This window comes from Myripristis murdjan, chromosome 4, assembly GCF_902150065.1.
Source record: "Myripristis murdjan chromosome 4, fMyrMur1.1, whole genome shotgun sequence".
Lineage (NCBI taxonomy): Eukaryota > Metazoa > Chordata > Actinopteri > Holocentriformes > Holocentridae > Myripristis > Myripristis murdjan.
In genome coordinates this window covers 4,762,880-4,787,318 of record NC_043983.1, presented here as the reverse complement: position 1 = coordinate 4,787,318, position 24,439 = coordinate 4,762,880, and the positions used below count along the sequence as shown (strand labels likewise).

General features: G+C 39.6%; 2 protein-coding genes across 2 annotated transcripts in view; both read right to left on the bottom strand.

Annotated features, from left to right (window-relative positions):
• Positions 1 to 6,749, bottom strand: part of LOC115357536 (E3 ubiquitin-protein ligase rnf213-alpha-like) — a 50,127-nt gene extending 43,378 nt beyond the window's left edge. Inside the window, exons 1-7 of the mRNA XM_030049036.1 lie at positions 6,607 to 6,749; positions 4,381 to 4,524; positions 4,178 to 4,276; positions 3,963 to 4,085; positions 2,328 to 2,517; positions 1,792 to 1,965; positions 179 to 331 (exon numbers count right to left, since the gene is read on the bottom strand). Coding sequence (XP_029904896.1) covers positions 179 to 331; positions 1,792 to 1,965; positions 2,328 to 2,517; positions 3,963 to 4,085; positions 4,178 to 4,276; positions 4,381 to 4,524; positions 6,607 to 6,666 — 943 coding nt within the window. The 5' untranslated portion in view covers positions 6,667 to 6,749. The remainder of the gene's footprint in view (positions 1 to 178; positions 332 to 1,791; positions 1,966 to 2,327; positions 2,518 to 3,962; positions 4,086 to 4,177; positions 4,277 to 4,380; positions 4,525 to 6,606) is intronic.
• Positions 6,750 to 6,760: 11 nt separating this feature from the next.
• LOC115357889 (E3 ubiquitin-protein ligase rnf213-alpha-like) lies at positions 6,761 to 18,961 on the bottom strand. The gene is made up of 13 exons (XM_030049649.1): positions 18,889 to 18,961; positions 18,307 to 18,416; positions 16,959 to 17,083; positions 15,082 to 15,774; positions 13,106 to 13,531; positions 12,126 to 12,316; positions 10,635 to 10,796; positions 10,221 to 10,426; positions 9,243 to 9,511; positions 8,745 to 9,004; positions 7,400 to 7,579; positions 7,049 to 7,241; positions 6,761 to 6,766 (listed from the first exon to the last, which is right to left on the bottom strand). Exons 2-13 carry the CDS (start codon positions 18,404 to 18,406, stop codon positions 6,761 to 6,763), a joined length of 2,811 nt encoding a protein of 936 aa, XP_029905509.1. The 5' UTR covers positions 18,407 to 18,416; positions 18,889 to 18,961.
• Positions 18,962 to 24,439: the final 5,478 nt, after the last annotated feature.

The following is a 24,439-nucleotide window of genomic DNA, read 5'->3' as shown; positions in this document are numbered from 1 at the left end:
CTCTTTTTCATGCTGCGATCCACTTAGGCCGCCAATCAGATAGCTCTCACAGATGTGCAACAATGGTCTAACAAGGGCTAAGGGTTGATGGCCAACTGTCAACTTGGTGTGTCAGGCCCTTTAGACTTGGTTTTTAAAAATATCATGAGTCTCAAGCATAAGTTTCATGTACACTTACCTATTACATGTTTTGGAAGCTCCTGGCATATCTGTAGAAGATCTTTGATCAGCTCCTTGTCAGTACGAACAGCTTCAGCTTCCGCTCTTCTTTGTCTCAGTAGTCGTCTCATGTTTCTATCATCTTTACAGCGACCATCATCGCACAGGCCATCTAGGATGAAAAAACACCATCGCTAACCAGAAACATGGACAAACAGCTGGGTATATCCCCAAAACAATGCCAGTTTGGCTTGATAGTGTCAATGGAATAGAAGTCTTGGGGTCATCAAAGTCAACAGTGCTCTTCCTCTAGAAGTCATGAATATGCACAGCAATTCTGGAAAGGTCTAACTCTCTCCGGTTAGCCAGTATACTGGGTAGTTAGCCAAAAATCGAGACAACTGGATTTCAGTTCTTTTTGTGCTCTGATTTGCTGATTCAACATCAGACACATGCATTTAACTAGGTATGGTCGGTGAACAACAGCAGAGTGTATCCCCAAAACAACCTGAATCTTAAAAGATGCTTTGTGACTATGTCACTAATCTGATTTGATGGTTTCGCCAACAAATGGGGCACTATAGTGAGGATATCTGCCCCAAAAATGAGATTATTCAGTCCCCTTATTTTACCCCACAAAGCAAAGTATCTAACACTTGCTCTTTAGCTGTTTGCAAACATTAACGATAACATTACTGCCAAAGAAAATATATGGGAGAGCTGGAGGTGTAATGAAAGAGAAGTGATATCCTCAACAATTTAGCTGCTGCCTGTAGTAGATATCATATATGACGACAATGCTTGCCACTCATTCTGTGGCAAAACTTGTATTGTGACAACAAAATCCATTCCTTTCACACATGACACATCAGACAGTTTTGCACCAAAATCATTAATAACTTAACACTCAAACATTGCAAGCCTATGCCATAAAACCATGCCCAGAAAAGGTTAAAAATTATTCTTTAAAAAACTGTACAGGATGACAGTCTGAGTTAAATATGCTGTAACATTGCTGAGATCAGATATTATTTCAAATAATACATCCTATCCAATTAAGTTTTGGTACCATGGTGTCCTTGTTTTTTTCAAGAAATGCTGACAGGTGTAGCTTCTGACTAGAGTGTTTTGCTTCATCTCCATCGCCGCTATTACATTCACAAATTGAAAGTTTGACCTAATGGTGGATTCTAGATGACAGAATCAACAGGCTTCTTCCTCAATTTGGTCATGAATGTGCACAGAAAATCTGAAAAGAAGCAGTTTACGAATTATCTCATTCAAAGCAAGGATCTGTGACTGTTGCTCTAAAGATGCATAATGAATGCATTTCCTACCTTTTAGAATAATTTTAGCTGGACTATTTGCATCAGCATGTGTAATATGTAAACTCCATGCTCATGGCCTTCTGTTAGTTTAGGTGATACAAACAATACAAAGACATGGTTTTAGTGCCACTGGTGGTCACAAACTATGTTCAATATGTTCTGCAAGCTGAATTTCGACTTAACCTTAACCTTAAAAGAGTGTATATGTGCAGACTGGAGCAGTCTGAAGAAGAAGAACAGAAAGAAGCAGACAAGGAAGAGGAAGGTGGAATGGAGTGGAGCCGAGCTGATTTGTAATAATCACCTATCTTCAGCAGCTCAGCAAATTCATGCTCATTCTCAAGGATTTGGTTCAGAGTTTTAATTTGGATGTTTCCCTTGAGGAACTTTTCTGACACAGACTTAAATGCTGAAGTGGCCACAGTCATCCGGATTTGAGCTTCATCTGACAGTTTGTTCATCAGTTTTTCTCTTGAACCTGGAATACAAGCAAAGTGCAAAATGAAAAACATGACAACTATGACAGGCAGTGGCTCACTAATATTCAATTGTATTTCCAGAGAAAAACAGTATAGATACTTAAAGCAAGATAGGGCCAACAGGAAAAAAATTAAGTAATTCATTACTGTAAAATTTCCTTTCAAATTACAGTTTTTGATAATCTTTTAACCAAACTTCAATATTGATTTTGTAGTTTTGCAACTTTGTAATGATGTTAACCTACATATAAAGAAAAAGATGCACGTTAGGAAACAGGATGACGAACATAAAGGAAGACTGTTAGCAACATTAGTCAATTCACTGCATCCCAAGTACCAGGTGAGATGTGTGTATATGCACCTGTCATTTGTAAGACAGTTTTGGCCATGGGCCAGTTGAGAAGGTACTCAATCACTGACTCCTCCCCTTCAACGTAGTGTCCATTGATGTCAGTGGGCCATGACTTCATCACAATCACAGACATCAGCTTCCCAAACTTGGCAATATCATGTTTTTTCACCAGAGCAGAGACAGCTTTCCCAGATTTATCCTAAATAAAAAAGAAGCTTAAAATCAAACTCATGCACTTGAACAGTTTGTTCAGTATGAAACAAAATCCGCTGCAGCAAACTGAGGTACAACCCCATCTGCTAGCAAGTAAACTCATGAACACAGTGAACAAACAAATCAATCACATTTGTATTGTCTTTTGACCAAATTGTGGCAATCTCAACACATTGAAAAAAGACTGAAAATATAATACTTTTTAAAAATAAAAGAGAAAATATTTTAAAAACAGTTAGTTAGTTAGTTAGTTAGTTTTTATTTTTCTCAAAGAGTGTCATGCGCCATTAATGGTGCCCAGCCCTATGGGCTTACAAGACACTGCAAACAAGAAAGAAAACCAAGATGGCAAAACAAAACAAGTTACATTAAATGTAAGGGCACACTACCTCACAACATAAAGAGTAGACTTGCATAACTGAAATGCGTCTAACAGATACTTGGTGAGTGGGAACACTTCTTTGGTAAAGAAATAAGACAACATAGATTCATCAGAGAGTAGATCACAGCCAGAAACCTTACAAAAGAGATTGATTCTAAGGGCATGATACAATGGACAATAAAACAGAAAATGCATTTCATTTTCAACTTCATTTAGGTCACATACGCAACATTTTCTCTCCTCTTCCGGGAAAAACATATAATTACACAAAACATATAATTACATATAATTATAACATTTTACTATGTTAATACAACATACAATTATATGTTAATACAACATAATATTAAAGTGTGTTTTATTAATATTTGTATGAAAATACTATATAATTTTTTTTTTTTTAATTATCTAATGCTTGTATTTGAATGTGTATAAATTATCTAATGCTTGTATTTGAATGTGTATAAAATGTCCATCTTAACTGGCCAAAGCAGCCTTTTTTCTAAATGAAGGGGATTTACATTAGCTTTCAGAGGTTTAACAATTCATGAAAGCATTGTGCTTCAATTTTCATTTTGAAAAATCAGACTTTGTTGTTAACTTGCCTATATGTGGACCAGGACATAATAACTAATGAATGTGGAGCCTGAGGCTGGACCAGTTGAGAACCACTGATCTAGGGACACTGCCCTGGAGCTGAGCCCATGTAAGGAGGTGTAAAGTCAAAAGAGCATTTCCTTAAGCAGATGAAAAAGCACGGTCCTAAACCTGTGCAGTTGAGATAAACAGCACCCAGGGTTGGGGGGTAACGGAATACATGTAAAAGAACTACGTATTTAAAATACAAAACATAAGAGTAATCTATTACAATTACAGTTTAAAACAGGGTAATCTACTTTGAATAACATAATGGAATATGTTAGAGATTACATTTTGGAGCATGTATTCTGTAATCTGTGCCAGAATAAAGATTTAAAAATAACCCTCCCAACCCTGACAGTAACTCAAACAGTTACAGGTCAGATCACAAAGATCGTGCAAAAACATACCTGACAAATGGCATTAACTGCGTCCAAGGCACACTTCTCCATAGAGTTGCACAGCAAAGGCATTGTCTTCCTCAGTTCTTCATTCTTGTCACAGTAGATCCCAATTTTATGCATTGGGGATTCCTAGCACACACTCCGTTTATTTATTTATTCAGTTTATTTATGGAAAGTACACACATAAGGCATGTTGTGGGGAAAAAAAAAGCCTGTCTTACCCGTTTTAGTTTTCCTTCAAAGTCGTCAATGAAGGTGGCTCTCCAGGATGTGGTCAGTTGTTCGTGATTGAAGGAGAGTGAAATTAACTTGTTCCATACCTACAAAGTGAGACAAGACATCACCAGACCAGGGCTAAGTGTGAACTGAGATCTGAATGTGAACCCATAACAGAGAGGACAGTTATTCACTCCTGATGTCTTACCTCAATTTCATTTTGTGAGGCAAAGTCCAGGTGATGTGTGTGTGTCCATGCATTCAACAGTTTGTTTCTGAATGTAGCTCTCCGCCAGTCCCTCAGTGTTCCCAACATTTCACCAACCACTTCTTCATGGACTCTCTCTCTCAACTGAAATAACAGTGATCAGTTTTTATAGTTCATAATATTTTTTTTCAATCTTCAAACACATTTTTGTTATTTCTCTAACTACTGGTTAGCATTTTAAATATTCCTCATTGAAACAAAGAGACTCAGCTAGCATGAAGACAGGCGAAAAGTGTATTTCCACAGTGTCTAATGTTCAACAGGGAGAAAACCATCCGCTAAGCAATCCATTAAAGTTGCTTGAAGTGTTTTCTTCATACAAATGTAGTTTAACAGAGTGGTAAACGCAGTTAAAAAGGAATGCTATTACTGAGTATTATTCTTGAGTACTATCTTTATAATTCACTAAGCTAATGTTTTCCTTGTAAAACAATACACTGTCAATAAAAATTGAAGTCATATGTTGACTGGATTGCCCCAACTCTCGCTTGTTAATGTACTTTTTCAATCCCTCTCCAACAAATGCATTTCTTTGAGTCTAGAGAAATTAACTGATCGACTCTCTCTGACTTCTCAGAATTTCACGACTATTTCTAAACTCAGTGTTCACAATACAAAACATTTAAATGAAAAATCACACACTGTGTTTTAGTTTACCATCTTTTTCATGTCAGTTCAAAAAGGGTGGTTATTTTCATTTCCTACATGCTCTTTGTATCCTGTCAGTGTCAGCTCTGTTTCCCACAGGTTCATTCGTATTTTTCTCTGTTCCTCCGTAAGCACTCGCTTCTAGGTTTCTTTCTACAGCAACCTATCAGTTCATCTGCCTGTCAATGACTATCATTCAGATAGTCAATCAGCATCTTCTCTTCCCACTCACTTAGCTGTCTTCCTTTAAATCTCATTCTTTTTTGTGTTGTCACATCAGCTTCAGTCCATTCATTTCATTCATGCACCACAGCGCCCACCACCAGTGTAATGGCTCTAGAGGATACATGTGGGAATTCCTAACCACGATGTTCATGGGAATCATCCTTTCCCCATTTGAACAGTTTCACCATATGTTTCATTTTGTCATTCATATTACAGTTTTTTTCAATCGCTTTACCTCCTTTGTCAACTCAGAAATGCTGATATCAAAACAGTTAATCCATAGGCCTAATGAGAGGTGCACTTCCCAAAATAACACATTTTGTTTGCAAAAGGCTCTTACCATGACAAAACATTTCAAACATGCAGCAAAAGCACATTTTGTCACCGCCCAATACAACTCGCAGTCAAGCGACATAATCCAGCCACTCACTCACTTCATACTCAACACCAAAATGCAACACACCTTTTTTAGTCTGAGCAGGTTCAACCTTACTTTTTCCTGTGTGTATTGCAGTCATATTTTTGACAATTTACATAGTTACATATTGTAAAGCAAGTAGCAAAATCCAATATTTCCCTCAAACAACTCAACTTCTGCCCAAATGAGTAGATTTCTTCTATCAGCTTTACTGTACTGTAACACAGCTGACAGCAGAATACAAAATACAGCTGTCAGTTTGAACCAGGTTCTCCTGTGAGCTACACATTCAAATGTGAACTTACAATAAAGAATTGCATCCAAACTCAGAAAGGCCTTGAAGTGAAATTATACTGTATTGATGGGAAAAACTGAAATACGGTAAGTCACATACAGTATTACACAGAAAAACTCAAAGGAGTTGAGAAAAAAAAATACAGAATACAATTTATAGGCCCCTTTTTTGCAGGTGCATCCTGATTGATTGGTGATTTGTGGAACGGGTAGCGATGCAGGTGCACTAGTGATTTCACAGTGATGCAGGTCATTTCTATCAGCTGTGAGCAGATGTTTTGCTTTTGACTACCACAGTGAAGTCAATGGAGTCAGGGCCATGTAAATGACACGTGAGAAGTGTTGTGCAAAAGAGCCTGAAAAATGTGTGAATCCAATGAAAAGGTATGAACACATTTGCAAAAGAAAACTTCTGCTGTGGTTTGGAGGTGAAGATGACGACAAAGTGGATCCCAGTTTCATTATACTGGAAAAAGCAAATGAAAAAAACTGTAAACTCTCCCAATTGGCAATAATTGACTAATGTGTTTGATGGCTAAGTGTAGCCTGTCAAACAGACTGACCTGATTGCTGTGTCTCACCTGGGAATTAGCACAGTCATATGAGCCGGCAATGACACAAACCAGATCAAGGAGGTGCATGGGAATTTCACAGCGGTCTGGCTCTGTGGTGTGCTGGCAGACAGCACAAAGAAGTCTTGCAGCTGTTTTCAAGCATAACTCTCCATATCTGTCATCATAACTAGGGGGAAAAATGAAATTTTCAGTGTACATGCATTAAGATTTCATTGAAGTTTGTAAAGCTTTACCATATTTAGATTAAGTCTAACCTGATTTTTTTATTTTTTTCCTTTTTGACTAGATAGCACACCAAGTCTTTCACGGCCTGTAAGAAAAATTCATTTTAGCAGATGTGGAAGAGAAGAACATGCAATCTGAACATATAGTTCAACAAGGGAGAGATGGCATTCTTTGCCAAATCACTAAGGATACAAAAATACATACATATAATAAGGATACATACAATGTAGTCATAGTAACTGATTCCATGTTGGAGACTGTATAGCATGTGACGAAGGATGTCCAAGAGCTCCACTGACACAAATTCTTTGAGGCTCACTACATCATCCAAACTCAACAGAGACATCCAGGTGGGCACAAGCAGACGATCAATATCCGCTAAGTAGCTGTTGTCTTTCATGATCTTGATCAGATTCCTAATTCAAAGTCAGGGAAATGTTTGCATTACAAAAAAATTGGAACAAAAACAAGTATGCTTAACGATCTGAGAAGAAAAACAACCCTAACCCTAACAGGAGCGAAATTTTCTTTTTGGCATTGTTTTATCCTTCAGAAATTGTATTCCGTGACGTACCTGTTATGAGCATGTGCTCCTTTGCTTCCTGTATGTCCTGTCCATGGTAGGTCAGGTGAAACTGGCTCAAAAGGTTTGCTGTCTCCTCTCAGTAGGTGAATCAGAGGGATGACCAAGATCCACTTCTCAATGTTGTTATATCTTGCATCTTTGCGAAGCATCTCAACAGAATCTGCGATACTACAACAGTGGAAGAATTAGTGTTGAGCTCAATAAGATCTTAAAACAACATTTTTACATCACGTGATATAAATTACACATAAAAATACTTGCAGTACACAACTTGTACTTATTTCTTTACTTTGTTTTTTTTACTGAACATACTGTTGGTGATCCTGTGATCATCACTGCATCGCATTTAAAACTGTATTTCAGTTATTCATCATTAATTCATTCTCTTCATTATCTTAACTATGATAGTGTATTAGGGCCACTGTAGAGAAAGAAAAGAAATACAGAGCCAGGGGAGGGCATAATAAAAAAAATCAAAATTTCCAAGATTTAAGTCATAACCTTTCAAGAAAAAAACGTGATAATTCTGAGATTATTAAGTCACAAATTTATGAGAAAAAAAAAGTGTTTCCTTGTATTATAAGATTTAGTAACAATGTACAACTGGTGATTTGAGCCCTGAATTACAATATTATCATCTGGATTTTGAGGACACATTGCCGTGACTTCGGCCAATTCAGAAGAAAACAATATTGTGATTCTGGGCTAAAATCAGCAGGATTTCCTTGTTACTAAATCCCATGTCAAAGCAGAATTTGATGAGGTCAAAGCAGAATTTGATGAGGTCATCAGCTGCAGGCCTGATACACAGCGAGCAGCAGCGTCTGCAGTGTGAGGATGATCCAACCTCACAGAGTCAAACTATGTGGCTCCTTGACCAAAAAGTTTTTTCTCGTAAACTTTGTGACATTATAATTTCAAAATTTCTGGGTTTTTGTCTCATTAATTTGTGAGTTTTTTTCTCGTACATTTACTTAAATCTCAGTAAAGAGTTTTTTTTCCCAGAATGTTACCCCCCTCCCCAAGCAGCATAATTTTTTCCCCTACAATGCCAGTAATATGCAGTCGCAGTTATCCTGTATTTGTTTTACTTTGCTCATCATTCCCATTAGGTGTTATTGTGCCACTTAATGATCCCCTTACCTGCCTTGTCTGTTGTTACTGTTATTATTTTTGTCCTGTACACAGAACTGGGGCTATTTTTATTTTCTTTGGATTTGAAGCACTTTGTAACTTGTTTTGAAAAGGAACCAGGTAAAAAAAAACTCATTATTTACTGTATTTGTTAATGGTTAATATTTCATGGGTTTAACTTATACCATGAATAAATTACCCTTTTTGATCTGGTAAAGGCCTCGTGAAATGTTCCCAATAACTGAGGAACTCTTGTTGCTGCTGGAAATGAGGCAGCCGTAGAAGATCACACAAATTTGACAGCTGATCTCCGATGCTCTCCCTCAGATACTTGTAATAAACAAGCAGAGCAATAAGTCCTGCATGCAGAGGAGGCAACAGGGCTTCAGGTCTTTCACTCTTTTTTCGTTGCTGGGGAATGATGTGTTCGTGAAGGAAGTCTTTGAGCAGGTGTTTCACCTGGAAAAAGAAGAAGTTAATAAATGATGTTAAATTTGACAAAACTTGCTATATTCAAATTCAAATTCTAACTTTTCACTGTTGATGAAACCTGCTAGGAATGAATTTATCCAGTATCATTTTTTTTTTTGACTTAGCAAATGACAGGTTGGGCTCCAACAAAAAATCTGCTGTTTCAAAAATCTGCTTTTTCAAAATGTCTTTACATATGATTTGGAATATATCCCCTTAAATGTACCTGTTCTTCACCATATTGTAATCCCCATGGTCTTTCCTTGCCATCATGAAGTAGGGGATAGCAATATGTTACAAAAAACTGTTGTAGCAGGATAAAGAAGTTCTCCACATTTGGTCGATTCCAGGTTGTCAGGAGATCAAAGATAATTCCCAGCATCACCCTTCCAGCGCGTTCTCGTCCTTTCATGACCTCAGTTTTTGTGTTATCCCACAGCCAGAAGCCTTTCTTTAGCTCCAGATAGATTACATCGTCGTATTGGTGCCACTCCCCTGGAAAATCCCACAGTTGCACAAAATTAAGATAGATTCGCTGTTACACTGAATATTGTATTTATCACAAAACACTCAACAAAATAACATCATCACCATCATACTTAAGGCTTCAGGCTGAGATAAACTTTGTCAAGTCTTAGATGCTCAGTAGCTCAACTGGACATCAGACAAAACTCCCTCGTACTACATGACACCAGACAAACAAACTTCAGATAAAACTCCCTTGGACAAAATGTCATAAGACAAAGCCCCCTCAGACAAACTGTGGTTAATTTACAATATATATTTAATATTAGGACTCTATAAGCAAATATCTTGTGGAGGGGACATTGCAATATTCAATGGACAACATTTTCTTACACACAAATTTGAGGCCTCATCTGTGACTGGTGTTTTTTTTTTTTTTAAAGCGGTTTTCCCCATTATGTAAAATGTACACCACACCGCAGTCTCAGCCTTCTTTCTAACAAAGTCCTCTGATTTAATTTCTCCAGGGATGACACCTTTTCAAAACACAGTCCAATAAACAAGCTACTTGCAAGGTAATCTACAAGTTACAGTTCACAGCTCCTGGCTCATATGTAATTGGTCAGTGTGATCCTACAACAACAACGTTCACTTTTCCACTATGGTTTGGACCATCCTGCAGCTGTTAACTGCACCCTACTAAACTAGGACAGTTCTGAATTAATTAATTTTAGAATACCTTCATGTGTCAAAAGCTCCAGGTTGACAGACAGGCACCTGTTGATCATCTGATTTCCATCCTTCTGATAGATGACTTCATACATTTCCACATAATTATTTCCATGGAGCTTGTAAACAGTGTATTTGTAAGGTATGCTCCTATGAATTTTGTTTTTTTCAACTGCGAACCGTCCCTCAACAAGGAATCTTCCTTCCCCTAGATCCCTGTGTAACATAAGTAAATATTACAGATGAGATACATGCAGAGGTGGGACAATGAGACAACAGACAACTGACAGAAAATACAGTGAGGGGGGAAAATCATAATCAGAATATCATATGTTTCTTTTTCTCCATTCTGCAATGGAGAATTCATACATCAGTCATGTTTGTATTGTTGTAAAACCCTGATGTTTTCAAAAAGAAGTCATACCTAGTGATGCTCATTTTAAACCCTGTCTTCCAGTCTCCAAACAAGCCTCCAGATTTTAGGAAAACCATGTCATTGGATGGATCCAAATGTAATTCTTTGGATGTGACAGCATGGAAGTACACCAAAACATGCTCACGCCCAAGAGTCTGTGTGCTTGGTGAACTGCTCAAGAAAAATAGAAGCGTAAACAAATGTTGTATTTATGCAAATTTTGTATTTACTGTACAGAAAAATGAAAACAAACACACTTAATTATTCTTTTTTTATCAGGCAGTATAACTGGGTCAGAAATACAGTACTCTATATTGGCTGTTCTGTGTAGCTCTGTAGATGGAGCAAGGCATTAGCACTGCTAGGAGTTCAGTTCCCACTGCACTCATTATGATGGAGCTCTGGAGAAGCCGTGGAAACTACTGATCAAGGTCACAAAATCCTTGTGCCCGAGATTTACTTTTAAATGTGCTTTTTACATGCTTTCAATTTGTTATATCGAGCTTTCAAATTCATAATATTGTGCCCACATTTGGTAAATTTGTACCATCTCATGGAAAAGCTGACAGCAGCCATCTGTGTAGTTATAAACATATATTCTTTGATTAAGTTTTATTTTGATATGGGGGTGTGTTATGGAGAGCTTCTGCCTCTCATGACATTATAGTGAACAACAGGACTCTAATGAGGATGCTAACGGTGCATGGACTTTACCGGCTCAATATACAGACTGCATTATAGATGGAGTTTACAGGCATATCTGAGCTTTGAATTAATTAGGAATTACTCTAATGAGAACAGTGTCTATTCAAAACGTGCCACTTCAGAACAGGCTGATTGCTTGGCCTCTGTTGTTACTGCTTGCAGCTTTGTGACAATTTGCTCCTCCACAACTTCAAACTCAACACTGCACTTCCTAAGCAATAGGTCCTCAGCAATACACCCACCAAGTTTGAAGTTGATAGGATTAATGGTTGAGGAGAAAATCGAAAGACAGAAGGACAAACTGAAACACCGAGATTCCTCCATTTGTAGTTAGATTAAAATTTGTGACACCTGGAACTAGTAACCAACAGGGTGCCCTTGCAGCAGAGGTACAGTAGAGGTACAGTCTCACATTTTCGCCACGTTTTCTTATCGGCTCGAACACAAACTATGGAAGACAACTCTGAACATGAATAAAGTAAATTTAGTGCACAATTTAGGATTTTGTAATCTCAGTTAGTATCTCATGGTCATTTAGTACACTGTGCACATGAAATAAAAATAAAAAAAGATGCAGGTTTCTGTGGCCTCTCTCTGTGGCTCTGTACTATTTTCCCAAGCTGATGTTTGTCTGAATTAATTTGTTCCTGCTCGAAAAATTAGTTTGCACTATGTATATCAAACATACATACAGAACCTGAAGATACAGCATTCAAGATCTAGGAAACTGCTTCCTTGCCACAAAGCACACTATACAAAACTGCAGACTGCAAAGGGCATTAATCATGAACTTACGCCTGTGGTGTCTCAGTCTGCTTGGATCTTTCATCTTTTGCCACTGGAGGGCGTGTGCCTGTGTTGCTCTGGCTGGCAGGTGTGGACGGGGTTTGTGACCGGGGGACATCTACACCACCGTGCAGTGGTTGCTGAACCAGTTTGCTTGCCAGCTGTGTGTTTTTACTTCCATCTGATTTATTGTCATCAGCCTGTGAGCAAGTAAATTGAAGCACAAAGAAGCCTTTAGTATCAGTATATACACAGCTGAAACACTGGCTTCCAGAGGTACATTTTCCAAAGTTAGCCACAACCTTTCAACAGTGTAAGGAGGATGCATAGAATTTCCTGTAGAGGCAATCATTCAGTTTTATTTCAACCTCACTGTTCAACTGGTGTGTTTTAGTCTTGAATTCCTTGTGAAATATCACACTACAGTACACACAAGCTCTAGTGCTTTTATTCCAATCAGAAACATTAGCGATTTCCTCAACCCAACTGAAATCATTCTGATTAGAGATTCCAGCTTAAATGTTTACATGGGCGCAAAATAAAATAAAAAAATGTGTAATCAAAATGTGTATTTACACGCTCCAAAACATTTAATCAGAATATAACTTTTTGATATACACAAAGTGGCTCTGACATAGAAACTGAATGAGCCCATTCAATTGCTATGCTAAACTAAGGTTAAGTCATGGTCAACAACAGTCACTCTTCTATCCGGTTATCCATAAGACTGTAAAAAATGAAAACTGGCTGGGTCAGAGCCATTTTTGCCGTTTTGACTTTTAACCTTGTAATAGGCAGCCTTCGAGCTTTTCCAGCGTTTTTTGATTTGGTCGATAGGTGGAATCAAGTATCCATTAAAGATTAAAGATTTATCCTTACAACAAAAAATCAGCCAGATCATGTTTTTTTTCCTGAATTTATATGGACAGAAATCAATGGGAACTGTACTTCAGGAAACAGGTTAGGTTTTAATTCTATTAAGGCTTCACCTGTGTTGATGAACTTGGGGCAGCTTCTGGTCTCCCGGACGGCTGCTGTGTCTCAGTCTTCTTATCTCTACCTGGTATTTCAGTGGAGGGCTGCTTTCTCACCGGGGCGGTCTGTTGTGCTGTAATTTTTTCAGAGGAAGAGGTTGGGGAGGACGCTGAGGAGGAAACAGCCAGGTTTGATTTAACAGCTGCAGCAAATGTCTGAGGAGGGCACTCTGCACCAGATGGCCTCTCTTCCTCCCTTCTACTCTCTGTAACTTGTGGCTTCCTGGTGGTGAGCAAGTGGTCATCTGACAGTGCCTGGTGGGGGGGTGAGGGCGTGGCACTGGTGTCCACCGCAGCTGCACTGGCAGCGCTGTCTGACGGTTCCTGTGGTGAGGTATCATCTCTGGTTGCCCCATCAGACTCCTCACTGGTCAACTGCCCCTGCAATGAGCCTGAACATTAGCTTGGCAGATTGTAGCTGTAGATACACAGGATAAGACAGATGTTATTCTGAAAGGTCAAACTGCTGTGGAGGTAGAAATAAGCCTTCTGTCTGAGTTAAACCTCAATCGTTGGGGCCAAGGAACCACAGCTTCTTAGCTAAGTAGGAAATGAAAATGAAGAATAAGGAACTCTATTCTTATTCGTGGTCATGACATTCATGAGCTTGGAAAGTCAATCGGGCAGGCTGCGTAGTTTTGAACTTGGAACATCAGCTTAGCTAACTAGCTAGCCCAGATATTTAGTGTAGCTGCACTGCCTTTTTTTCAGTTAGCAGCAGAGCACTTGGCTCCATAGTATTAGTTCCCTCCTCTCTCACCATGTCCTTTTCACTGAGCTGTGGATGTCACTTGGTCAGTAAAACTGTGGTTTGGCTCTGCCCACTGTGGTTTAACCCAACCAGTGAGGTCATTTCTGCCTCTTAGTAAACCTGCATTCATATGGCTTTGGATTGATCATGTATATTCATTTCTGGCATGTGACAACCTGATCAAACAAGCAGATCACATTGCTTACTGTTAGAAAATTGGGCAAAAGCCAATATTAATATTATTAATCCAACAAGCCACAGCATAGCTTGCAAGCATGCTGCAGCAATTTCAGGGGAGAATCCTGTACTGCCACAGGAAAGCAAATGCATCAGCTGTAGCTATAAAAATAAATGCATGTTTCTTAAATTTTTCCTCGTGGTGTAATTTCAGCTTTACTGTATGAAATTATGTGTCTGTGCTGTGTTAGGCCATGTTGGAAAGAACAGCTTCATAACAAGTTGGGCAATATCTATATCTATATTCTATATCTTGAATCTGAGTTTATCCAACTAGATCGCATGACTTGCATGCACTTCCTGGGGGGACTGACGCATCCAGTATGCATTTGCTGGAAGACAAATGGAGCTGTTGCCATTGCAAAAACCTAATCAGAATATAACTTTTTTGACATGTACAAAGTGGTTCCGCCATGGAAACTGAACGAGCCCATTCAATTGCTATGCTAAACTAAGGTCAAGTCATGGTCAGCAAAGGTCACTCTTCATCCGGTCATCCATAAGACTGTAAAAAATGAAAACTGGCTGGGTCAGAGCCACTTTTGCCATTTTGACTTTTAACCTTGTAACAGGCAGCCTTCAAACTTTTCCAGCGGTTTTTGATTTGGTCGATAGGTGGATTCTGGCTTCATTTATCGTTTCGAAACATACTTGTTTGAACATCTCGTGGTTTTGAGCCTTTCAACTATGGAGGAAGTCAACTATCCATTAAAGATTAAAGATTTATCTTTACAACAAAAAATCAGCCAGACCAGTTGTGTTTTGTTACACACACACATCCCTCACCCCCACCCCGCTAGCCTCACAGACATCAATGAGTACTACATTCCCTCTTAAAAACTGTACCTTGTTTCAGATTTTTTTTCTGTATTTATATGGACAGAAATGAATGGGAACTGTACTTCAGGAAACAGGTTGGGTTTTAATTCTATTAAGGCTTCACCTGTGTTGATGAACTTGGGGCAGCAGTACCATCTGTCTGACTAGCATTCTGCTCATTCGGGTGACGACCTTGGCCTTGTGTCTGCTGTCCAGTTTTGGCTTGATTCTCATTCCTAGACTGATCTTCTGGTCTCCCGGGCGGCTGCTGTGTCTCAGTCTTCTTATCTCTACCTGGTATTTCAGACGAGGGCTGCTTTCTCACCGGGGCACATTCTTCAGCTGTTTGCTCTGACAAGTCAGGCACTGCAGCACCTGTTTCTACGGATGACGTTGGTGATGCTGAGTTAGATGGAGGTTTAGCATTGTCATTGGACTTTTCAGCAGGAACCTGTACCACATTGGGACAGTTGTCTGCACCTGTATGTGGCAGAGGGCTGGTCTGTTGTGCTGTAATTTTTTCAGAGGAAGAGGTTGGGGAGGACGCTGAGCAGGAAACAGCCAGGTTTGATTTAACAGCTGCAGCAAATGTCTGAGGAGGGCATTCTGCACCAGATGGCCTCTCTTCCTCCTTTCTACTCTCTGTAACTTGTGGCTTCCTGGTGGTGAGCAAGTGGTCATCTGACAGTGCCTGGTGGGGGGGTGAGGGCGTGGCACTGGTGTCCACCGCAGCTGCACTGGCAGCGCTGTCTGACGGTTCCTGTGGTGAGGTATCATCTCTGGTTGCACCATCAGACTCCTCACTGGTCAACTGCCCCTGCAATGAGCCTGAACATTAGCTTGGCAGATTGTAGCTGTAGATACACAGGATAAGACAGACGTTATTCTGAAAGGTCAAACTGCTGTGGAGGTAGAAATAAGCCTTCTGTCTGAGTTAAACCTCAATCGTTGGGGCCAAGGAACCACAGCTTCTTAGCTAAGTAGGAAATGAAAATGAATGAATAAGGAACTCTACTCTTATTCATGGTCATGACATTCATGAGCTTGGAAAGTCAATCGGGCAAGCTGACTAGTTATGAACTTGGAACATCAGCTTAGCTAACTAGCTAGCCCAGATATTTAGTGTAGCTGCACTGCCCTTTTTTCAGTTAGCAGCAGAGCACTTGGCTCCATAGTATTAGTTCCCTCCTCTCTCACCATGTCCTTTTCACTGAGCTGTGGATGTCACTTGGTCAGTAAAACTGTGGTTTGGCTCTGCCCACTGTGGTTTAACCCAACCAGTGAGGTCATTTCTGCCTCTTAGTAAACGTGCATTCATATGGCTTTGGATTGATCATGTATATTCATTTCTGGCATGTGACAACCTGATCAAACAAGCAGATCACATTGCTTACTGTTAGAAAATTGAGCAAAAGCCAATATTAATATTATTAATCGAACAAGCCACAGCATAGCTTGTAAGCATGCTGCAGCAATTTTAGGGGAGAATCCTGTACTGCCACAGAAAAGCAAATGCATTAGCTGTAGTTATAAAAGTAAATGCATGTTTCTTAAATATTTCCTTGTGGTCAATTTTCAGCTTTATTGTATGAAATTATGTGTCTGTGCTGTGTTAGGCCATGTTGGAAAGAACAGCTTCATAACAAGTTGGGCAATATCTATATCTATATTCTATATCTTGAATCTGAGTTTACCCAACCTGATCACATGACTTGCATGCACTTCCTGGGGGGACTGACGCATCCAGTATGCATTTGCTGGAAGACAAATGGAGCTGTTGCCATTGCAAAAACCTGTTTCACTTCTTTCTATCCTTGTTTACTACCCTAGATAACAGATACTGCACAATGAAATGTACCTCTGTATCAGGGAAGGAAAGTACCAGTGGTTACTTATGAGAGAACAACACAGCAGAAAGGAATGTTCTCTTTCACTTTTGAAATCCTCTTTAGTCACAAGGGCACTAATTCAAAGCTTCGAAGCAATTTCATTTCATTTCACCTTTTCTTGGCTGTTGTCTTCTGGTTCTTCTTTGGGGTGTTTGTGCGATGGAAACTGATCTTCATTGTCTCTTTGGTGCTTTACTGCACCGGTGAGTGAGGCTTGAGGTGCTGAGGTGGTCACATCTGATGTATGACAAATCATGTTGTGACATACTAGAGCATAATTGTACAAAAGTTTAACCAAATGAGAGGAAAATTCCATAAATGCATTTTTTCTTTAGGGATCTATGTTAACTTAAAAACATATTCCATACACAGAAGTGGAGTCAACTAAACTGGCAATCAGTGTGTGTGTGTGTGTGTGTGTGTGTCCACATCCTTCCAAAGCCTTTTAGTGCATAATAAGCTAAGTATTCTGCTTCTGATAGAACCATATGCCTCTCTGCTGTTATCTGCCTGGCAGTCACACACCTGTCTGTTACAGATACACAGCTCCCCTAATATATTCGGCAATAACTCACTTTACTTCACTCACTTATCTTATATACATCTTGTTTAATTATATTTTATGATTAATGATATCAATAATATCATTAATCATAAAATAGAATGATTTAATTTCAAAAAAGGGAATCCATATATAGGCCTGGTAGTTTGTTTAGTTTGTTTGTTTGTTTTTAGAATACTGAACAATGTATAGGCCCAATGAATAATACCAGGGCCAGTCAGGTAAAAAAAAAAAAAAAAGGTTAGGGACAATTTCTTTAGCTCAATCCATCTCTGAATGAATTGTGTGTGAAAATTTTTGGCAGTGCAGAAATCTAGGCAATAAGTACTGTAGTGTTTGTACTGTACTAGGAAACAGTAAAATACAATCTGTGCTATAGGAGCAATCTTACTTAAAAACAACATATCACATCAATTAACACCATTAAGTTGATAGTGTTAATTCGTATAGAGTTTGTAATAAATAGCTTTTGTATGTAAGTCTGTCTATTGTGTGTATGTGTATTGTGATGCCTATCATATCATGACCTCTGTAAAAGTAAGAAGGTTTTCTGTGTTACCAAAGGCTCAGTGTGAGTCATTAAATAGCAAGCTGGGGCTAAAGGCCAAACTGCTGCATTGAGAAACAGCAGCAAATGAGGAAGCTTTATGACTGAGGCAAGATCTAAAATTACACAAACACAATGATGTTTTTGGCTGCCCCATTTTGGAAATGAACTACAACATTCAATAACTGTTATTAGCAATTAACACTTAAATTAAGATAAGATTTGAGTCAGCGTTTCAGCAAAATACCATCCTGCCTGGATTCAAAGGTAATCATACAATGCAATAAGAATGAGCCCTCAGAAAATTCTGCCAAACAAGCATCAAGCTTATCATTTTGGTGAAAAGCTTACCTTGGGTGGAAGTTTTGAGCTTGGCAGTTAACTTATGACCACATTCACGGCAGAATTTATCTGTTTTCTCCACTTCATGTCCACAATTAGTGCAAAACATGCTGATGTACCTAAAAAAAATGTTACAGCATTAATATTGAGTTTACAGAGGCCTTGTTTGGTATTTTTTATTTTATTTTGTATAGTGCCTACACTACACCAAATGAACAGGCCTTCAGTTTCTTTTTCTTTTTTTTCAGTTTTACTTTGCTATTTTCAAAGAATTCCTCTACTAAATGTTCTTTCCAGCTTCCTTCCCACAATCTGTCTTTTTGATCTTCTTTCTTTCTTATAGCTTAAGGATAACAACTTCACTGGGCCAACTACCATGGGAAGTAAACGTATTGTGCACCTCCTGTTTTTAGTTTTTAAAAACTTGGCCTACATCATGAGTTTTAGCGGGCCATGCAAACAGAGTACAACTGCAAATTCACTATTGACTGGCACAGGCACAATATCATTCCCTCTGGTAATATTACACTGCTCATGTATCAAAGCTCTATCTGCTAATCAACTATAATCGCTGTATAAACTCAGACCTACCTTGTTTGCACTTGTTCACAACATTGTCGACATCTTAGCACTGAGCCACATCAGGGCGCATTATATACGGTTGGCCATGCATCTACTTTCATTTTCTATTACGGCAAACCATGCGGTTTATTGAAAAAAGGTGTGGCTTCTTCTCCGCCTTATTGAGCCAATTAACCAAGTAAATAGGTCACCCTGCATGCAACTAGTCTGCCTGACATAAGGCACTGCATCATGTGGCCGGTTTTAGATGAAAAACATACTCAAATAATCATATCGTTCATATCACGCCACAGTGAGGAGATTTAATATGCTGAGTCAGTGTCGTTTTAACTCGCTTGTCAAGCAGTAATAATAATAATTATTATTATTGTTGTTGTTTTTGTTGTTGTTATCATTATATTATCTGCAGCAGTAGTAGCAGTAGCAGTCTACTAGTGGTAGTAGTAGTAGTAGTAGTATTAGTATAAGTCGTAGTAGCAGTAATATTAGTACGAGTAGTAGAACAATGTACAGTGTAATGTTCCATTTGTGACCACCAGGTGGCGTCATTGATTAATCTGAAACACATCAGTCCCCTTATTGACTGGTACTAGAAGTGTCAGTAGGAGCAGCAGTGGCAGTACTAGTGGCAGTAATAGTGGTAGTACTAGTAGTAACAGGTTACCTTATGAGAAGCAGTTAGGCTCCTGCTTAATGTTGCTGATATGTAGGACTGATGTCGGTTATTTTGTTATTACAGTAACCCAGTTTTCCCCACAGGGATCATTAAAGTTTCATCTCATCTCATGTTGTCAAACTGGAATTTTGTTGCTGTGGTTTTATCAGAGCAGAGGCCACTCCCTTAGGACTGATACAGAGGCTATTTCATCTCCCAAAGTAAAATCCCAAATGCGAGTCTCTTCAGGAGATGATGAGGATGGTCTTTCCGTATGGTTCAAGTTTGTGGACCCTCAGCAAATCCCCAAATTAGGCAGTTCACACAAAGACCATATAATGTTATACTAAGAAAACAGCGCCACCTACAGAAAGGCAAATTCTATCCAAAGGAAATCCCAGGAAGCCACATAACGCCCAGTCTGTTTGACAGGTGGTTTCTGGGAAGTCCAGCGCAGAGTCACCACGGCAATGAGCACTTAGCTCCAAAGATGGAGACGAAATGAAAACAAACTTAGCTTCCTGTAACAAAACCAAAACAGCTTTTTTTTTTTTTTTTTTTTTCTGGAGAAAAAAAGCTTGTGTAACTTCAACAAACCTCTTCAGAGATGGTGTATTTTTTTTTTTTTTTTAACAGAATTAGAGTTTATTTTCTGTACTGTGCGGCCATGTGTGAAAAAAGTTCCACAGGACTTTTTCAGATGTGCTGAGCTGGTGATCCCCTGGCTGCCAAGGTTAGAAACAAAATGTTGTCCTGGATACTTGACTGTGTGCCACAGAAAACACTTCCAGCTATTTTCCTGCCTGCAGTAACTATGCTTTGTTTTGCAGCAGCTCTTTGGGGATCCTCCGGAAGCTTCCATCGACAGACGGTCCAGCCTAATGAGCTTCTTTTGTCGCCCCTGCAGGCTTCTCTCGCCGTGGTGTGGAGAGGCCTTATGTGACCGCCGTCTCAACAAACCACAAAACAAAACCACACCTTACAACAAAACAATGCTTCTCTTTTTTTTGTGTGTGTGTATTGCTACAAGCATTAGAACAAACATCGGCCTCTAAGAACAGCTGGATATGTTCTTCCTCTCTAAAGTTTCTGCATTCTCCATTAAAGAGAAACAAATACATGGCTTTGCTTCTGTCTCTCCTTGGTTCTTTATTCCTTCCTTTGGGCAGAGTGGGTTATATCGCGTGAGCACAAGTGCACTTGAGGAGAGTGGAAGAGTTAAAAAATATGAGAAATATGATAAAGTGTATGAACTGAAATACCTGAAAAAATACCTGAGACAAACGGGAGTGTGTGTGTGTGTACACACGTGCGCACCCCATATGCCGTGCCAATAAATACAGTCATTTCCCAGCCAAAGTCCAGAGTCTTCTTCTTCCTCACCATCCCACACCTTGTCAACTGGTTTACAAAGTGATAAGCTTCAGGAGAATACTAGTTGTTGCTAGTTGTGACCTCCTTCAAGGTAGAGATGACTGATTACCCAAGAAGTAATGAAAATATACACACCAACATTATCCATGTGGCACAGCTGAGTCACTAGCTCTGATGCTAGTACCTCAGCAGCACGTCGAGTAGTGCTAGCTTAATCCACAGTAAGAAGACTCAACTTTAAACAGCAAAAAAGACATTTTTTTCTTTTTTTTTTTTTTTTTTTTTTTTTTTTTTTTTTTTTTTTTAATATGGAACACAGTAATCAATTGAAAAAGTGTTATTGACTCATTATTGATGTAAGCAGGTTTAATTTTGGAACTATTTAACTTGACTAACCATCTATCCCTACCAGGTGAGCAGTGGCGTTTAAGCCACAGAACACCAGAGGCGTTTTGTTCTGCTAAATAACATGGGACCAAATTACAGCTGTGAGTGTACTTACTGTGACACGCAGGCCTTATACTACAGTTACAGTTTTGTAACAATATTAACTTACCTCAAATAAAAAGTCACGTAGCACCTCATGTCTTCCTTCTCCAGTTCTTCCAGCTCATCTCCCGAGAGCGCTACATTGCCAGTTTAACCGCTAACCTGATGAAGAGGAGCGCTCACATTGTTTTAGCATTTTTTTCTTCACACTCTTAATCCAAATCAAGTTTATCTCTTGTTAGTTTTTAACTTTATGATCTTTTTTAAGCTTTTTTTCCCCCATAAATTTACAGCTTTAATCTCGGAAATTCTGATTTTTTTGTCAAACTATTACCCACCTTCCCCTGGCTCCATAATTCTTTTTTTTTCTTCAGTGACACTAATATGCCGTCGAACCCCTGGGCTGCTAATCCAGAAAACTGCGTTTCTGTCTCTCCATTCATATCCATAGTGTGACAAAACTTTTAGCACACAAATGAACACAAGTAACACAGATTATGCCGATATAAAAACACATGTTCCAGTGTGATTTTTTTTTAATGTAATTATTTTTGACAGTACTATCAGATCATTAAGTGCCGGATCTCACTTTCCAACTCAAATGATGAAAAAAAAAAAAAAAAAAAAAAAAAAAACTTGTTGCTTGTTGCTTTTTAGAAACAACAAGCATGAAGCTTTAACATGGTGTATGATAAGTGTGTTCATGTGTGTTAAGAACTGGAGCCAAAGAGTCCATCCTGCATAGGAAGTGGTCATTTACAAAATTATGTTATCTGGTATCTATCGTTTAATCCCTAAAATAATAGCAGATTCAGTCTGTTGTGAATTTGAGAGACAATAAAGAAGACTGGAAGAGATGGAAGAGGAGACTGGGGGAAGTGATGATGCTGAATGGAAGGAATGGTATAAAAGAGACTGGGAGAGATGGTGAGGAAGACGGGAAGACAGGAAGTGGTGAAACTGAGGGACTGGGGGGAAAATAACCTTTGAGATGTAATTCAATTCAGCATTAAGTCTTGCCAAAGCAGCTGCATTGCCAACAGCTCTATTTTTGTAGCACTGGAATGAAATATCAGGCCAGTTTGAGTTCATACGGGGGGAAATGTGGGGGCTGTTTTCCTCTGAAGATGCATAAATGCATAATATTGAAGATAGCATTTCAGAGGGAGGGAGAAACAAACATTTTCCTCCACATCTGAAGTCAGTGCTCAAGGAGCATGCTAAATCAAATCATCTCACTGCGAGGTTGAATTGTCGACCGTGATAACAGGCTTGGACTGCAAGGGTGTTAAAATGTGTGTGTGTGTGTGTGTGTGTGTGTGTGTGTGTGTGTGTGTGTGTGTGTGTGTGTGTTAGGGATCTCAGTGCTGGGCTATTGAGTCCTCCTCTTCTTCCGCTGCCACCCACACACCACTGCATTTGGCCAGCCAATCGCCACCTTGCTCCCTCTCTACTGCTTTCACCTGCGTCACTCTTCATGTGTTGCCATGGCGATCACTGATGCCCTCCCCCACCCGCTTCCCGTCTCTCTCTGTCTCTTCCAGTCTGAGGATGAAGCCGACTTGTGGCCGCTGATGCAGGCAGGCTGCACACGTCATCGCTTCCCTCGGGAAACAGGCCTATTTTTACCACGGGGCACAAAATATACCAAGCTGCCCGACGTATTTATGGAACCGCGTCTAATCCCAGCCTGCCAGGAAAGCATTTTCTCCCCCACGCGCTGTCTTTTCTCTCTCCATTCATGTTTCAGAGAGAGGATGCTTCCCTGAATTGAGATGACAGGTTCAGGATAATCTCCTTTCAGCTTCTGCGCTCTTCAGTTCAGCAGCTTTATTTGTTAGACTCTCTCATCACCTGAAGGGAGATTCTCCTTTGCTCTGCCTCCCTCCACTGAGAGGGGAGAGGTCAGGCTCAGCTGCACGGCAGCAGCCCTGGAGCTGGTAGGGATTCAGTGTTTTCCTCAAGGAAGGATCAGAGGGCTGGATGCTTGCTCTCCAAGGAGCTTGAGCCTGTAGGGTCTGAGTGCATCATCCTGCTGCCCCCAGTCAGCAAGGCATTCTCCTCAAGTACACAGTATAAAAGAAAAACAAATTCAGTGACTTGTGGAGAACAAGTGGCCAGTAGGCCTTTTCACAGCAGCTATTTGGACATGAGATAGCAGGTAAAAACATGTGTGCTGATGACATTGATCAAGGCTCTGTTCCATTTAGGTCTAACAGAGCCAGCGTGCACCACGGCCCCGAGCTCTGTTCTAGGGTGACCAGATGTCCCTGTTTTCAGGGGACATTCCCCTGATTTGATGCTTTGTCCCCAGCTAGGGCTGTCTCCGGAAATGTCCTCGGATACCCTCTTCTCCCAACGGCACTGCTATTACTTTGTCTTGTGGTTTTTAGATTTTATTTCAAGACCACAAGAATTTCTGTCCTGCTTGTCAATGAGGGAATGTCCCTTTAAGAGCTTGTGGAAATAATTGGAAATACTAACCTCGGTGGAAGAAGGTTCTTTGCCTCTGCCTTGGTATTTTTCAATAATAGACCGCCTTGTTGCACATTATCCCTTACAGGCAAACACATTGTACTCACACAATTAGCTAAAATGAGACAAATATCACTTTCCATTTACAATTTCACATCCAAACTTCAGAGATGTATAGTGCAATTACTGGAGGAGATTTATGGGTCAAAAACGTAACCATAAAATTGTAGTACAAAAGCACTGAACCTGGTTATTACTTGGGAATTAGTTCCTGACTGATTAAAGTTTTTCTTTTTCAAATCAATGCATATGCTCAAAAACCCCAGTGAGTGTTTATCCACTTCTGAATAAAGGTTTGGTTCCTCTGCATTTCGCCCTGTAAATTAGTTGGAGCTGATGTTACTGCAAACAAGCTAATGTGTTCTCTGCTCCTAGGCCTGAGCCAAGTACATCATAGTTGGAACTGGATCCGTATCCGGATGCCCAGCTCCAATAGTTGTGCTGATATCAGAGACAGATGGACTTAGAGATGGGAGCCGATCAGAAAACATAAGTGTTGTTTCAACT